This window comes from Equus asinus, chromosome 20 (genome assembly GCF_041296235.1).
Source record: "Equus asinus isolate D_3611 breed Donkey chromosome 20, EquAss-T2T_v2, whole genome shotgun sequence".
Taxonomy (NCBI): Eukaryota; Metazoa; Chordata; class Mammalia; order Perissodactyla; family Equidae; genus Equus; species Equus asinus.
The window spans coordinates 25,784,929-25,802,549 of NC_091809.1; the positions used below are offsets into that span (position 1 = coordinate 25,784,929).

Consider the following 17,621-nt stretch of genomic DNA (forward strand, 5'->3'; position numbering starts at 1 on the left):
CTCACCTTTTTAAAAAGCTAAGTTGCTTGCTTAGTGATCCTCTATAATTGAGTTTCAACTTCCCCAGAAGTGTTAATTCAGGTGCAGCAGGTGGCGTTGGCACAGCACAGACACCTCCTTGCTCAGTTAAAAGACAATCAAGGGCTATCTTGCTACCAAGAACAACTTTGACCAGAGAGTCTAAGAATCTTTGTTGGGCAGCTCTTGTTTTACCAATGGATTTTGCAATATCTGCAAGAGCTAAGGAGAGGTTTTCTGATTATTTTCTCATTTTCCTTTTTTTACTCCTAACCAGGGAAGTATGGCCCCATCAAAGGATGTGAATGCCGGGTCCTGAATGCCTCCTGGTAGGTCCTTTCTAACTCAACAATGTAAATTCAGGGGAGTCAACCATATGATGTCTTAGTTCACTTATGAAAAGTTAGGGGCTCAGTTAGATAAGCTAAGAGGCATTGCCTAGTTATGCACCAGCCATCCAGGCATTCATAGACCCAAGGAGAATCATAACTACTAAAGACAGTGATAGATCCTGTAAGGGCACAAACCACTCCTCACTAAGGTGACATTCGCAGGGATTGTTGCATTTGCCCATTCAAGCCTGGAGTCAGTTAGATTGTCTCCTAGGCTGAAGTAAAAAGTTGGTCTAAATTCCAGAGGTTACCCTTCTTAGCACTGTCCTTGGACATATGATTGATGGTGTTATCTTTCCAGGCCCTTTCCAGACTAATGGGAAGAAAGAAAAGAAGGAAGGACTTTATGTTTAGCTAAAGTATGAAGTCTTGATCTGGCATCTGAGGAGGAAGCAGTCTACCTCCATGTCACCTACTTCTCTCCCTTGTCAATCTGATGTGGAGGTCTCCAGCATCTGGACAGGACCAGATGTCAGGTGGAGCCTTCTTCAGCTGGGAGGTGTATACCTAAGGTTCAAACTCCTGAAGCTAGGCTGTCATCTAGGTAGAGAGGAGGACCTGGTATAGTTTCTCCATGGAGATTTAAGGGCAGTCTTTATTCTTACCAATTCATTGTTATGATCTTAGTTATCAGAAATTTGTACTTATGAAAAAGTCCTGGGGGCCAGTCCCATGTCCTAGTCATTAAGTTTGGTATGCTCCACTTTGGTGGCCCAGGTTTGGTTCCTGGGTGCAGATTTATACCACTCATCAGAGGCCATGCTGTGGCAGTGACCCACATGCAAAATAGAGGAAGATTGGCACAGATCTTAGCTCAGGGCAAATCTTCCTCAGCAAAAAAACAGGGCATTTCCTTTAATCTCCTTGAAGATGAAGCAGAAACACTTTTGTAAAAGCATCAGATTGTAAGAATACCTCTGTATAAATGACAAAAGACTTTAAAATGCCCATAGTTAAAAATCTAACAAGAGTTCATTTTAATGGAATTAACTAGGAAAATTGGTTATTTTTTGTAACATACAACATTTTAAGATAGCTGGAATTTTGACTGATAGCATAATATCAGGGCATATCAGATTTCCAAGAATTTCACACAATTTCTGGAACACTTAGAACACTTAGCTACACAGACACAACATAAAGAAGACCTGGTATTACTTCTTATATGACAGTGCTTCCCATGTAATTTAACATATCAAGTATACCTAGTTAGTTTAACATCTCCCTTTTTATAAGGAGAGAGAACAAAACTTTTGAGATGTTCCAGGGTCCCTCTGGAAAAACCCAAAGTTAGTTCAAAGTCAAAGAGTCTTCATTTAGAATTGGATTTTGGAGAAATTTGTCAGAAATACCAAAAGGTTTTAGATGCTTGCCTAAATGGGATCACTGATCATTATGAAACAGTACTTCATTATCTATTTGACCAAAGTGACGGCAAAAGATTTGAAAGGGAAATATAGAAGTTTACATAGTTGTGAGCAAAATTTACCTCTTTTAATAGCGAGTACTGGGTTTAAGTAATCAACGACCTGGTGAAGACAACATGGAACGTAGGTGATTATTTTGACAAGACACAAGATCTTTTTTCTATAGGCAGATTACTTAAAAAGGTAAAGAAATAAACCTCTTATAGTCTCAGATTATCAAGAGCAGACCAATAGTTCAAGAAAACTTTGTGCTTTAAACAGAGAGAAAACAAAATACTAATTTTGTAGCAGGTTACTTTTATATTAAAAGTCATTTACTTGATTAAATTTATTCCAATCTTAGCCAGCCATGACTACACGTAAAATTCCTTTTCCTTATTATTCTTAGTAGTTTTGGTTACATATATTAGAATTTTTAACCCTTTAAAGTTTTTGATTTCTATTGAAAACCAGGAAGCAAGCAATTATGAACTGTGTTACATTAGCATTCTGTGGATTGGCAGACTTATTATAAAAACTTTTTGTAATTTCCAGAAAATGTGCTTCCTCACAGTAAACTTTTCAACATGGCACAAGACATCTTGGATCTACTCATAGATCCAAATATCTTTAATTCATCTGTAGAAGGAAGCAAAAAGTAGATAAACCGATGTTCAGTAATTAATGTTTGACTATTTCCTCTGTTTTGGAAATGATCGGGAGATTCAGTGTATTTCACTTAACTCCTCATTTAATGACGCTGCAAAATGTTAGGGTTACAGGTTACCAGGAAGTTTGGGGAGACTATTTAAAATGTTCACCTCTGAACTTACCTTACTTGCATCTATTTAATTTGCTTGTTCTTAACAATGTTTAGATTACCCATTAAAACTTCGTTAGACGTTAGATAGTTAGCTGTTATCCCAAATGAATTTTTCTTGCTCACAAAGTTTGGAAGAGAGAACATGAGTTCATTTAGTTAATAAACCCAGGTGGAATAGAGTTATCTCTGCATTATATTCAGTGTTCATAACACTGAAGACAGGTCTGTTCTAATTAAATCAACAAACTTAAACTAGCTTTGATACCAAATAGTTTCCCATATCATGTGAACTTGAAAAGCATTTGCGATAGTTTCTATTATATTTTTGAGAAGTTGCTGAATACTAGGGACTTGTTTGTTTAAGCCAATTAAATAGAACTCTTCTACAAATTTATTTTAGTAATACCATCTGCAGGTGGAAGAGAACCACCTATCTACAATACACGCAGACAAATGCAAACAGAAACAGAGTTTTTATTGTGAAATTTTAGCCATGAGACAGGTACGATAATATAAAACTCACGAGTTACTAAGAATTTGGATCTAAGTTGTTTTTCTGGTAGATGGAATAAGTTAGGGTACCTGCTCAGATGGCTAAAACCTTTTGCCAATATCTGTGGAGAAGCGCTTAAAAGGTTTTTATTTACGTAAGTTTCAAACGACCTTTCCCCTTTCATTTTTCTTCTCATAAGAATGACCTCCCTGAAGTTCATACTTTAACATTTACATCTCAGAGGCACAGGGAAGGGATGTAAGTTCGTCCAAGGCCTTTGACTTCCTAAGGCAAATCATTTAGAACCACTTTGAGATGAATAGGGCAGGTGTGGGGATTGGTAGAAGGAATTTTGACTGCCTCTAGAGCTGCATTTGCAGTTTTGCAAGAATTTGTGATATAAGGACAGTTGCTCTCAATTCCTCAAAGAATTGAGTTGTGGCCTGGATGATAAAGGACTGACACACCCATCCACCAATGGTGGAATACTTTCCTTTCCATCTGGGTACATTTAGCTTAGAGGAGAAGGGGAAAAAATGTTTTTCCTATCAAGCACTGAATATCAGCTTCCAACGTGGCCAAATTTCTGGTTAGAAAATTATTAAAGTCTTTCAAATATCTTGTCAGATTTCAGCCAGGACAGGCCAGGACAAGCAGTGGATACTTCTGGCAATATCGAACAACCTCTTGGATTCAGGAGGTGGCCCCAAGGAGGATACAAGACATATTATCTTCACAAGATCTAGAGTCCCTCTCTTAGATAGCCAGAATAAAGAACAGGCAATTTATCTGTCCCAGGCAGGCAGAAAGCAAGCCAGGTTTTTAGGACATAAAAGAAGACAGGCAAGAAGCTATCTTTGGGAGAGAAAGGATGAGTAGCCAATTGGTCTGGATGTGGAAAGGAAAGAACAGCATGACATTTTCTTTCCCTCTCTCAGCTGGGACCTGCAGACAGTGATCTGGCAGAGCCAGCTCTGTAAGAATTCTCACCCACAGGTGGTTTTTGCCAGATTTTCCTGGGCCTCATCTGCGGGCTCCAGGTGGGGTTTTAGTAGACACTGTAAACTCTGGTATATACCAGAATTTGGCAATGTTTTTCATTAATTTTAATTGTAGTTTCTGCTGGCTCTTTAAGGAAATAACATAGTAGTTTACCAAAAAAAATCCCTTGGAGTCCTGTCAAGTTTGAGCGGGGCCTCTATGGGGCCCCTCCTTTGAGGGTACGTATGGGGGTGTCTGTAAGGCCATTAACTTGGTGAGTTTTTGTTTACGGTTGTGTAGTCTTGTTCCAGGTACGTCATATCTTTAATTTTTCATTAACTTTTTACAATGAAACTTTCAATGAAGCTGTTTTTGGAATTTTTTGTTTTTAAGTGCATTTCTTAAATGATCTTATCTGGTTTGAACGTTCCTCAAAATAGCCATTGTTATTTCCCTGAGAGCTGACAGCAGTTTGGCAGGACCCTTAGCTGCAATGGAGCTTCACCCACATTTCTGTTCAAGCTGATCTAGCTGCACATGGGGTGCAGCTCGCACTTCTACTCAGCCTTATTTTGGGGCCCCCAATGTGACGGTTACCGAGCCAAGCTCTCAGGACACAAAAAATCTTAGTAAGATTTTGCTTTTTTTTTGTAGAGATTTATGCCTTCTGAGACCATAGTTCTTAGAAAAAAAGCAGTTGTGCCCAAAGGTGGCATACTTAACTGTTTAGATTTTAAGGATTCTATTTCTTTCAGCTAAGCCTTTGGACCTGTTGGAGACAAACTTATACTCAATGGGATGGTCCACTGGGTTGGAGATTGTGTGATTTCACAGTGGCCCTCATTGCATGGAAATTTTCCTGAGGTTGGCAGGTGACCTAGTGTCAATCTAACCCAATCCTTGACCAAGTTATCCTAACCTGGGAGCCTTTGATTTAGGTGGTGAGCACTCCAGTAGCCTTTAAATGCCCCACCCACGCCTACCACTTTTGCAGCTTTTTGGTCTGTGAGATCCTCTTTAGCGATAGCCTTTATTTATGTAAAACAAGAAAAACAAACATGTGCACCTTAACACACCAGCAGTAACCAAAAGATGTTACAGTGACTGCCCAGGAAAAGGCCCTGTACCCATCGTCAATTCCCAACATGGAACCTCGGAGTGGGGAATGGATTGAACCAATGAACCTCAACCAATAGGGACTGCAGACTGATGCCACACAGATGGGAAACTGCAGCTCCCACCAGCAGTTCCCAACTTGGAATCTGAGGACAGAATCAAGAACTGGGGCCTCCAACCAAGTACAGTTGTGGTCTGAACCACCAGCAGTTCCCGACACAAACGTAGTGATTCTAGACAACTGCAGGAAATGACTGGGAAGCCAGTTAGATTGGGAGGTTATGGCAAGACAGTGGAGCTCAGAAGCAAGAAGGAACTTATCCACAATCCTCAGAAATGGCGAGAAAGACAGATAACTCAAAGGGTTCGTAGTTACCTCATCTGTGTTTCTCATTATCCCTAAATGCTGTCAGAAGTTCACTTTGGATCCCGTTGCTGCACCAAATCTGTGAAATAAAAAATATTCAACTGAGTAAATTTTAGTAATCCAATTGGATCTCTTGGACAATTAGGCAACATCCCATCCAGCAAGTCAAGAGGAGCTCCAAAGGGCTATAGAAAAGGAAAGTTTTAAAACAGGATAGGGAAGTCATAAACAGAAAAAAGGATCACTTTAGGTGAGGTTACCTCCCTTTGGGGACAATAGGGATTAATAGGTGGATTATCTCATCTTCCTTTGGGGGATGGAGGAGCCCATGTGGCAGATTGCCTCATTGGTGCTGACCAGAAACTCCCAGGATGACCAGTTGAGATTGCAGTCCTGGGGAAGGTGGAAACTGCAGGTAGGTGAGATCTTAAGCCCTGGTTTCGGGACGTGGTACTAGGAAAAGTGGCTCCATTTGGGGCCTGTGGGTTGTTTTTTAACAATAGTTCATAACCAAGTGGCTGATTTATTGTTAATGTGAAGCCACAGCTCTATGTATTAATCACCTAAACAATAATTTTTTGACGTGTGTAATACATTTTTTAAAACCATAAAAAATTAACTTTCTCAGTTCTGTTTCTCTGTACAATGACAAGTGATATTACAGCTTGTGGTACCATTGTATATCAATCTGGAGAGGGTTTGCTGATATGGGCAGACTCATAAATGCACTAGGGGGTATAATAATATGAGGAGCTCCACTGACCCACTCCCCAGTGAAACTGGTGGAAATTATTTTAAAACAACCGTGTGAAGCCTCTGGAAATTGTTCTGAAAGTAAACAGCAAGCGAGGAACATCTATTCAAGAAAATCAATGGAAATTCTGTGAGAAAGGGGAGAGTGTGTGGGGTTTGAACCATGTCCACTCCCTCCCTCCTCTCAGCTCAGCAAGTGAGCCCTCCTCTCCATAGCGCTGCCCCCCGAACCAGAAGACAAGGTTCTCCCTCCCTAAGCTTCCAGAAGGGGGGCTTTTTCCCAGGAGGAGCAGGACTTCAACATTACCCATCCTGCCCACAGCTACCTGTTGCTGAATTTAAGTCCTTTGTTGGTTCATGTGAAATGTGGGGACCCCTTCTTGCCCCAGCCCCTCCTCATGGTACAAAGGCTCTGCTGTGCTCATGCTGTGCTGAGAATGCTGGGCACTGACCACTCTTTCCCCAGCTCATGAGGTGGCTGTAACGGGGGACAATCAAGACAACTCTGGCTGTTGTCTCTCCACTGCACTGATCACTCAGCCCCTAGAATGGCATTGTCACCCAGAGAGGCTTCCTGATGTCTCCACTACAGCTCCAGAGTCCTGGCACAGAGATTTTACCTGAACATGGGGAAAAGCCAGCCATAAAACACAAAGCTCTTAATTCCTTCCCAAGTGAATTAACTTGGCCAGCAAAACATTGTGAAAATTCAAGTCAGAGGACACTCTCAAGAAAGTGGAGAGTGAGGTGAAATTAGTGGGTTTCTGTATTTTAATGAAGACACAGCTTAGACTGTAGGCTGACTAGTTTTCTGGAAAGAACCAGGGAATTAGACTGCTGGGAGGAGGCTTCCAAGGGTCAGAACAAATATCAGTGACATCAGAAAGTATTTCTGCAAAGAAGCCAGAATTTCACTGGACAATTTGGTAGAGCAAGTTATGCCCCCAGGACATTGGTGAAAACACTAGAGCAAGCAGCCAGCAGTTGATCTAGTTTAACCACTGGGTGTGTCCATGAAAGAGGAAGACAGCCCTCCAATGCCACAGTCTCATGACAGACACACCCAAAGCCATGCCGATTCTAGGAGCTACATCAGAGTTTTCACTCTGTGTGGAGGACACAGACTTAAATAATCCACCTAGTCAACTGAACAAATAAAGCCAATAATAAAAAGTCCCAGTAGGAAGGGGACCTGTACCCAGAGTTGCTACAATTTATGACCAAAAATGTCTGGATTGCATCAAAAATACGAGACATGCAAATATATGGGAAATTAGGGACTATACATTGGGGAAAAAACAGCAATTGAAAAAATTACCCAACTCTTACAGGAAAACCCAGTAAAATTAACAAGTGACATCTCAGCAGGTAAAAGGGAGGCGAGAAGGCAGAGGGATAACATATGCAAAATGCACAAAGAAAAAACCTGTCAACCAAGAATCCTATATTCACCAAAACTACCTTGTAATATATAAAGATGAATTAAAAACCTTTCCAGAGTAAGAAAACCTGAAAAAATTGTCCATAGACAACTGCCTTATGATATTAATGAAAGAGTTCTTTAGGTTGAAAGCAAGTGACTCAGGATGCTAACTGATATCGACGTAAAGAAACGAAAACAGGGGCCTGCCGGGTGGCGCAGCAGTTAAGTGTGCACATTCCACTTTGGTGACCCGGGGTTCACGGGTTTGGATCCCGGATGCGGACATGGCACCGCTTGGCAAGCCATGCTGTGGTAGGCGTCCCACATATAAAGTAGAGGAAGATGGGCACGGATGTTAGCCCAGGGCCAGTCCTCCTCAGCAAAAAGAGGAGGATTGACAGCAGTTAGCTCAGGGCTAATCTTCCTCAAAAAAAAAAAAAAAAAGTGTAGCAATATATTATTGGTTATATCATTAATAGGTATAAACTATATAACAACAATAATACCACAAAAATGGCAAAAGAGAATAGAGCTATATATGAGTAAAGATTGTATCACTGGAATTGAAATAGTAGAAATCTGAAGCTCCTTGTAAATTAAGAAGTATTTGTCAAGTAGTAGAGCAACCCCTAAAAAAAAGACCTTCAAAATTATAGTGAAGTCATTTAAAAATTAAAATGCTACATTAGAAAACATTCAGTGAGTGCAATAGAAAACCATAAAGGAGGAGAAGAGAGACCAAAACCTACATGAAAATTGTAGAAAAAGAAAGTAAAATGACAGGTGTAATTGCAACTATGTCAGTAATAATAAAGGTGAATGGATTACATTTTCCAAACAGAAGAGAGAGATTCTCACCTCAGATTAAACAAACCGTGATTTAAATATGCTAAGTATAGGAAGCACACTGTAGATTCAAAGATACAGATTGAAAGTAAAAAGCTAGCAAAAATATACATGTGGAAATAGCCCTCCCAAGACAGCTGGAGAGATGATGCAAATATCTAGCAAAATAGACTATAAAACAAAATATATTATTAGAGATAATGAGGAACATTATATCATACCTAAAGGGTCAGAGTTTGTGGCCTGCATCTAACAAGGTAGAAAGAAATAAATGTATAGCCATTAATGCCTATACTAACAAAGAAGAGAGATCTTGAATCAATAACGTAACCTTTCACCTTAACAAACTTGAAAAGTTGAGGAACCAAACCCAAAGCAAGTAGAAAAAGAAATAAAAATTAGAGCAGAAATTAAGGAAATGAGGAATACAAAAAGCCACAGAGGAAATCAGTGAGACCCATAGTGGGATCTACAGAAAGATGAACAAATTTATCAACTAGATTGAATTAGAGAAAGAGAGGAAGATTCAAATTCATACAATCAGAAAGAAAGAGGGATATTACTACTGACATTACAGAAACAAGATTATAAAAGAAATCCATCAACAATTGTATGGCAACAAATTAGATAACTGAGATGAAATGGACAAATCCCTTGAAAGACAAAAACTACTGAATCTAAATCAAGACTAAGTGGAAAATCTGAATAGAACTGTAAAAAGCGAAGGGGTTGAATTAGTAAACAACCAGCCACCCACATAGTAAGCCTAGGCCCAGATGGCTTCAACACAGAATTCTCTGAACATTCCAAGATTATTTAGTACCAACTCTTCACACACTCCTTAAAATTAGAATGGAGAGAATAGTTTGCACTCATTTTGTGAGGCCAGTACAACAAATACCAGCAAACTCAATCCAGCAGCATATAAAAGAATTATATACCATGACCAAGTGGGATTTATTCCAGGGATGGAAGTTGGGTTAACATCTCAAAATCCACTTATATAATAAAGAATATCAATAGAATAAAAAGGAAAAGTGGCAGATCATTTCAAAAGACTCAGGGAAAATAGTGGACAAAATCCAGTACCCTTCCATGATTAAAGCACTCAGATTACCAGGACTAGAAGGAAATATGTTAACATCATAATGAGCATCTATGGAAAAGCCACAGCTAATATAGTATTTAATTGTGAAAAACTGGATGCTTTCCCCTTGACAATAAGGCACCAAAGGAGGATGTCTGCTCTTGCCACTTCTATTCTAGAATATACTGGAGATTTTAGCCAGAATCATTATGCAAGACAAGGAAATGAAATACATAGAGATTGCTTACCAAGATGTAAAACTATCCCTATTTTAGCTGAGACATCTTGTTTTTACAAAACTGAAAGGAATCCAGTAAGAAAATTATTAGAACTGATAATTAAGGTCAGCAACATGATAAGATTCAAGATCAAAATATAAAAATCAATAGCATTTCTGTACACTTGCATTGAACAACCTGATAATGAAATTAAGAAATGTATTGACAAAATCAAAATGAATAAAATACTTAGGAATAAATTTAGCAAAAGAAGTAGAAAATGAATACTCAGAAAACTGCCAGATGTCAAGAGAAATTAAAAATGTATAAATAAATGGGAAAACATCTCAATTTCATGAATCAGGCAATTTAACATAGGTGAAATGCCACTGTTCTCCACATGATCTGAAATTCAGCACGTGCCTGTCATGATCCCAGCTTATTCCTTTATACAAATTTGTCAGCTCTCATAAAGTTACATGGAATGCCAAGGGAATCAGATTAGACAAAGCAATCTTGAAAAAGAAAAAAAGTGGTAGGAGTAACATGTCCTGGTTTCACACCATGTTATATGCAAGAGTAAGAGTGTGGTACTAACATGAGGATAGACATACAGATCTATGGGATAGATTGAGTTCTGAGAAATAAACCCATGTATCTGTGGTCAACTGATATTTGAAAAAGATGCCAAGAATTAGGCAAGAATATTCTTGCATAAATTTGTGCTGGGCCAAGTGGATAGCCATATGCAAAAGAAAGAGTTTTCATCTTTATATGACACCACATACAATAATTTGCCAGAAAGGATAAAGACCTACAGATAAGAGTAAATGATAACACACTTAGATAAAATGTAGGAGTAAATTCCTGACCTTAGATTTGGCAAAGAGTTAGTAGATAGTACAGCAAGAACAAAAACAAAAACAAAAATAGGTAATTTGGACATCATCATTAATGAGTTTTGTGCCTCAAAGGACACTGTCAAGAGAGTGAAAACACCCTTTGGAACTCTTGTGCACTGTCACTGGGAACATAAAATTATGTTGATGGTAAGAAATACAGCTTGGCAGTTCTTCCAAAAATTGCAAACTGAGTTACCATCTGAACTAGCAGTTCTACTTCTAGGACTTGAAGGAAAATTGAAAGCAGGGTCTTAAACAGATATACGTCCACTCATGTTTATATTCGCATTATTCACATTAGCCAAAAGGTAGAAGTCACTCAAGTGCCAATCAGCAGACGAATGGATCGAAAAAGTTGGCACATATGTACAATGGCATTTTATTCACCTTGAAAAAGAAAGCAGATTCTGACATGTGCTACAGCTGAACTATACACTTAAAAAATGGTGAAAATGTAAATTTTATGGTATGTGTATATTACCACAATTAAAAGTAAAATAAGGCAAGAGTGAAAACAACCCTCAGGATGAAAGAAAATTTCACAAATCATATATCTGATAAACTGGTATTGAAAATATCTAAAGATCTCTTAAAACTTAATTATAAAAAGTCAAATAACTCAATTTGAATATGGCAAAGGATCTGAATACACTGTTTTCTAAAGAAGATAGACAAATGGTCAAGAGCATATGAAAAGATGCTGGACATCCTTAGTCATCAAGGAAATGCAAAGCAAAACCCCAGTGAGATAGCACTTCACAACCACTGGGATGGCTAGAGTCAAGAAGTGAGTTAAGAACAAGTTTTGTTGAGGGTATATTTAGAAATTTGAACTCTCACACGTGGGTGGTGTGAATATAAAATGGTGTAGTCACTGTGGGAAAAGGTCTGGGATTTCTTCAGATATAAAACTTAACATTACCATATGACCCATCACTCTTAGGTTCTTAGTTACTTTGTGTGGTGAGAATGCTTCATTCTGTCTTAGCAGATTTCAAGCATGAATATTATATACATATATCAAATCATCACGTTGTAATCTTTAAATACAGACAATTATACCTCAATAAAGCTGGGGGACGAGGGGGGGAAGAATTTCCAGGTGCATCCCATGCTTACGTAAGGACTTATTGTTTTTCTTATAGCAGTGAAAATAAAGATCAGTTTCCTCAGATCCAGATATTATAGTGGTTAACAAATTTTAAAGCTCTCTAGTGACATGGGCAAAAAGTGATCTGAAATAAATTTCCTTCCGAAATAATATGTACACCTTAGACTTTAATGAGCACATGTGACACCCTGTGATCAGACTGAGAAGAGTCCTTGCTCCCAGGCTATGGCTGTGGGACTCAAACTTCCCGTCAGAGCCAAGAGCTCTGGGATTCTTTATGTTGAGTACCACATGAGTGGGGTGGGGAGGGATGGGCGGAAGGCTCATCGCTAGCAAGGATCACAGATTAAAATGGAGCCTGACTCTTTATTATAGATAGTGAGGTCACAGTTAAGTGTCTGCATTTCTAAATAAGGGTCACAGTTCCATGATTGGCCTCACAGCCTATGGCAAGCCCTTGATCCCTAAAGGACGCCATTCCCTCTTGCTCCAGTGTGGCCTGGCCTGGACCATCCTCTTGTCTGTACTTGCTCCATTTGGAAACAGGAGTTCCCAGTGCACACCAGTGCCCACTGTTCACAAAGAGCTGGGTGAAAACAACAGAGGCAGCCCCAGGCCAGAAAATGGCCTGTTTAAGTGCAAATGTGCCAGGTGAGTCAGGTTCCAGCCACCTGCCTAGGCTGGTTCTCTGAGCCACACAGCCCTCCATCAGCTTTTACTGGGGGTGAGGGCCAGGGCCTTCTGGACTGTCGAGTCAGGGGAGCTGCTGGGGCAGGTAGGTGGGGTGATGCAGGGCCCCGAAGGGGACGTCCCTTCATGCACCTGCCAAGCTTTGGATTGGTTGTCACCTGCTGTTAACAACCTCTGGTGGCTCTGCCGCAGCCTGTCATCCTGTGGCTGTGGGGGTTACAGGAAGGAATCAGGGTGACCTGGGAGACCTAGAAATGATGAGTGTGCTGGAGCCAGGGAGGAGGAGCTGGTCAGAACTGGCCCTGGTGGGACAGGCCTCCCTGCGGTCGCCTCCAGCGTCTGCGGATCTGGGTCTGCAGGTGGCGCTACTCAGACCTCAGTCCCCTCCGGCTGTAGCATCGGATCTGCGCCTACAGCCAGCGTTCCCAGGCGTCCTCTCATCACTGCACATGGTGACTCGGCCCCGGGGCCTCTCTGGGCAGCTCTGCACCCGCAGCCACACATCTCCTCAGATAGTGGGGTGACCACGGGGAGGCTCATCAGGACACTCGGGACTTGGTCTCGAGTTCCTGCGTGGGAGGAGCTGCACTCTGTGCGATCCTCAGTGCCTCCTTTTTCCCCAGGAGGCGCCCAGTTTTTCCTGAGTTTTCCAAATATTTGGGGAGCAGGGTCTCAAATCCACAGCCCTGTCCCTCCAGATAGCTCTTCCAGGGCTGCCAGTCAGTCTCAATTTTCACATCGCTACTTGTGGTCCCAAAGCCACCTGCCCCTCAGATTCGCAGCATCCTTGTCAACTATTCGCCCTCCATGGTGCATCAAACAGACTCGTGTTTTAGCTGTTTATCGTTATTCCCCAGAGCCATGGATGCCCCTTTCTTAAAGATGGTATTTGTCTATGGATATTTTACATGAGAGGAAAGCAGAGAATAACCACCTGGAACTACAATGCATGAAATCCTTGTCTCTCCCTCAGGGTCTTTCTGGGCACAGACATGCAGTTGTCACTCCTTTGGGTGGAGCTTCCTCTTGAGAAACTTTCCTGGGTGATGTGTCCTGTCAGCACCGCCCCTCTTTAGGTTTGTGACCTAGAAAAGATTTACTAACTCGTCTGTCTCCATTTTTCAATAACCGTAGATATATTTAATCAATAAACCTTGGAAGACAATATAAAATAGTTAAAAACAGACAAAAAGCTGAATTTCAGAAAAAATAAAACATTTTCGTATTACATTCCATTTGTTGAGAATTCTCATTTCACTCTTTCTTCCCCTGAACGTGTGTAGTAAGTTTCTGAGGTCTGTTCTTTACTTTTGGATATTATTAAATGAAATTCTGGGACATAGACATGCAGACCCCAAGTGTTCAAGTGTGATTTCTTGCCATGGGATAATAATTAACTTTTTTTCCTGAAAGGAGTAGATTTTTACAGTTTTTTAGTTGAACTAGTAAAACTGCCTTATAATCTCTTCCTTGTTTTCCACATAAAGACTGAGTTTAAGTGATTTTGCTGGATTATTCAAAAACTGGGTTTGTGTCATTTGAAATAACAGTGATTTTTGCAACATCCGAAGCATCTCCAGGTGGAGCAGAGGCCCACATTCTAAGACCCAAGCTAAGGCCCCCTTGAGCCTGCAGAGGGAAGGCCTTGCAGGTCCAGCTGTCCTTCCTGGGGAGCCTCCCCTGCAGGTGTCCTACTGCTCACACCCCCATGGAAGGAGCCTTGATCCTGAGAGGAGCTGCAGAGCCCTGGAAAGCTGGGGGTGCATGTGCTCCTGGGGTGGGGAGTGACGCCCTTTCTGAGGCTGTGGTTGTGGTTCTTAGGCCTGGACATTTTAATGTTATGTTTGAGTTTTGCACTCACACTTTAGGTGCACTGAGAGTATAATTTGTGCACAGTGAGAAAGTCTGTGAAGATCATGTGTTCTGTGGATAAAGGTTTATGAATTTGGAGTTCATGTGGGTCAGAAGCTTAAACTGAATCCGGCTGAGAGTTTCCTCACTTGTGAGAGTGAGAACCTGGGGGAGGCAGTGCTTCCATGCTCACAGGAGAGGGAGGGTGTGTGGGGCTCCCAGAGTTCACTCCTGTGGCTGCTCAGGGGTCCCTACCCTCCTTCACTAGGCCAAAGCACTGTAGGGGTGACATCTCAGCTGGGACCCCACATCTGGGAACATGGTCACTTTCTGAATGTGGGTTTTCCTTCTGAACTATAGAGAAGCAGGCTGCTTCTATGAGCTGATTCGAATATTCATGTTTCTGTCCTTAGATTCCTTTATCCATTGAAGGTTGCAGCCCTTTGATTCTAGTCTCCATTAGCGGTGGGGAATTAAAATGTAAGTTGATTGTGAGATAGGATATGAATAAGGCAAGAACATTGTGGAGCCAAATAGAGTTTTTGTTTCATTTAGACAAGAGAACCTCGTGATATGAGATGGGTGTACTTAAGTTCTCAGGTGCATTTTCCATTTTTATGTCAGTTTTTGTGTGTCCATGTTCTGAGGGAACTTTGACATTTAAAAGGGTATACTATTCCTAAGGCAAATGAATTCCTATTTTAATGGATGTGAGGAAAACACTTGAATTTCTATTTGCATTGATATGAGGAAACACATAAAGCTTAACACATAAAGTAAAACACATAAAGTAAATCTTTGAAATTCCAAGTTTATTGCAGGGCTTAATTGCAGACCCCTAGTGTACTCCTTCCTGAAAATATCTCCAGTATGAAATAGAGTGGAGGGACAAACGATAATGCCCTTTCTCCTTTTTGTTAGACAGGAATTTGTAAGTTGTTTATGGTTTACTGTTTTATGTTTATTAGTGTTTAAAGGATTAAATCTTGTCATGGTTTCCTATGAAGAAATGTTAAAGTTAAATTAATTTTAAAATCCAAAAAGTTAATTAAAAATAATCATCAAGCATAGGAAAATATGGTGTTGTCGATGAAAATAATCCATAACCAATCTATAAATGAAAATTTGGGAGAGTTTATTCTGAGCTAAAATCTGAGGACCATGGCCCGGGGCCTTTCTTCCCAAAGGAAGAAAGGGCACCAAAGAAGTGAGGTGTACAGAGTGGTTATATACCCCCATACAGGACGTTTCACATATGATTGAAACGTCCCTCCCACAATAATCAGGAGACTGCTCTGTCAGCACAGCGCTTGATGGACACAGCCCGTAGTGGGTCTGTGCAGCAGGAAGCAAGTCTGTTGTCTCGAGCTGGGTGGTCACAGGTGAGTGCAGCAATCAGTTCCTAGCCTAAGGAAAGATGCTTAATCCTTAAGGGAATGCCAACGTTGGGAGGGGGAGGGAAGTTGCACCTTTATCTCAAGGGCCTTTGTTCTTGCCATAGGGAATGTCTAAAGCAGATATACAATGCATGCTCTATGGCCTCGGTCAGGCCCTTTTGGAAAGACAAGGTCAGGCCGAATTAGGTTTACACAAAATGGTTTCCTTATATACTCCAATACATCCTATTACTTGCCATTTTTATTTGTCACTGTATATAAATTCCTCTCTTTATTTTAAATAAATAATGCATGGGAAGGTTAAAAATTTTCCTAAGAAAGGAAACTCCCTTAAGGAGACTCCCCGCCTGCTCGTCCTGCCCCGCTCCTCTGCTCTGACTCCAACCTACCTCACATGGCCAGTTTTGATCACTGCTTCACCATCCTGTTAGTGTTTCTTTATAAAAATGCAAGCCAGGGGGAATGCCTGTTTTTCTCACCCATGTTTGTTCTTTAATGATTGGCCAGGGTCCACATATTTGATATTTGACTTCTGACAATTTAAGCCTCGCCCTCCCTTTTCCCCTGGGCCTTCTTCCCTGGACAGGCTGATGAGAAAGCCTGGAGGCTCCTGCACTGTGGGCTGCTGCTTGCTGGGCAGCTCCTCCTGGGCGCTGTGCTGCCCTGTGTTTCATTGTGGACCCCACCAAGCCTGGGTTCTACATACAGAGGACTCCAAGGTGGCAGTTTTGGTAATTCCTCGTCCCTCAAGAGCAGGAGTCTGGAAATGAGGCCCTCCTCAATGTGGCCCTCAGTCAGTGTCTTGGAATCTATCTGTGTTTAGAGTGAATGTGAGACTAAGGTTGGGGTTGCCTTGATATTTGGGGCACTAGGATTATGAGGAGGATTATACCCTGTCAATGAGCTGACCCCATCAATGGTCACTCCTTACAAACCAATTATTTCAAAGAAAAAGAGAAGAGAGGAAAATATAGCCAGTAGGTGATGAGATCACAGAGGGCACACCAGGACCGCTAGGTAACTCTGCGGCTGCTGCCCCTGTGTCTTTTGCAACAAAGATCCTGACACTCTGGGTTATAGTGAGCAACACCACAGTCTGAGTTTGTCACAGCAAAGGGATTATTTTGAACCCAACTTAGGCCTGGGTCCTTACACTCTATAAACCAACCAGTTGTCATGGAGGAGGCCTCTGACCCTGATGGCAGTGATGTGAGGCTCTCAGAGGAGGGGCTAAAGTTGTCCGTAGGCCTCTTATGGAAAAAAGTGCTCTAGACCCCACGCTATATGCCGTTAGAGCTGCTTTGTCATCTCATACTGAGATCTCTTGAAAACAGAGGCTCTCACAGCACTGAGCATGTGATGCTCTACCAGGGTACTTATGCCTTTGGCCTTGGAAACAGCACCCTGTCCACTCAGCCCAGCTACTGACCCTACTTGTGATATGATGGAGCCTAACCTTGGCCCTGCAGCGTATGCCACCTGCAGGAGGGGATGGTGTTTCTTCAGTTCCTTGAAAGATGCCAGGGTGCTGAAGGAGGTCACCCCTCTCCCAGACACCTTGGTTCCCTGGGTAGTTCCTTGGGATTAACTGAACATACAGCACTGGGGAGTGCATGGACTTCGAGGACAATACGTATTTGTGCATAATGGAGCTCAGTAGAGTGCTGCTGCTCTTCATCTCTTAACTGGGACATCCGTGATGAAACACCAAACCAAAGGAACATTAGAGCTAACAAACATCAGGCAG

The 17,621-nt window shown here is 41.3% G+C and overlaps 1 protein-coding gene across 5 annotated transcripts in view; it reads left to right on the forward strand.

The window, feature by feature from the left end:
• Positions 1-17,621, forward strand: part of LOC106826951 (zinc finger protein 709-like) — a 41,398-nt gene that overhangs the window by 14,621 nt on the left and 9,156 nt on the right. For 2 of the 5 annotated variants that reach the window (XM_070492150.1, XM_044752437.2), the window contains one exon: positions 296-347. The exons of the other annotated variants lie outside the window; for them this stretch is intronic. In XM_070492150.1, the coding sequence (XP_070348251.1) occupies positions 324-347 (24 nt within the window). In that variant the 5' untranslated portion in view covers positions 296-323. The remainder of the gene's footprint in view (positions 1-295; positions 348-17,621) is intronic. 5 annotated transcript variants of the gene reach the window in all.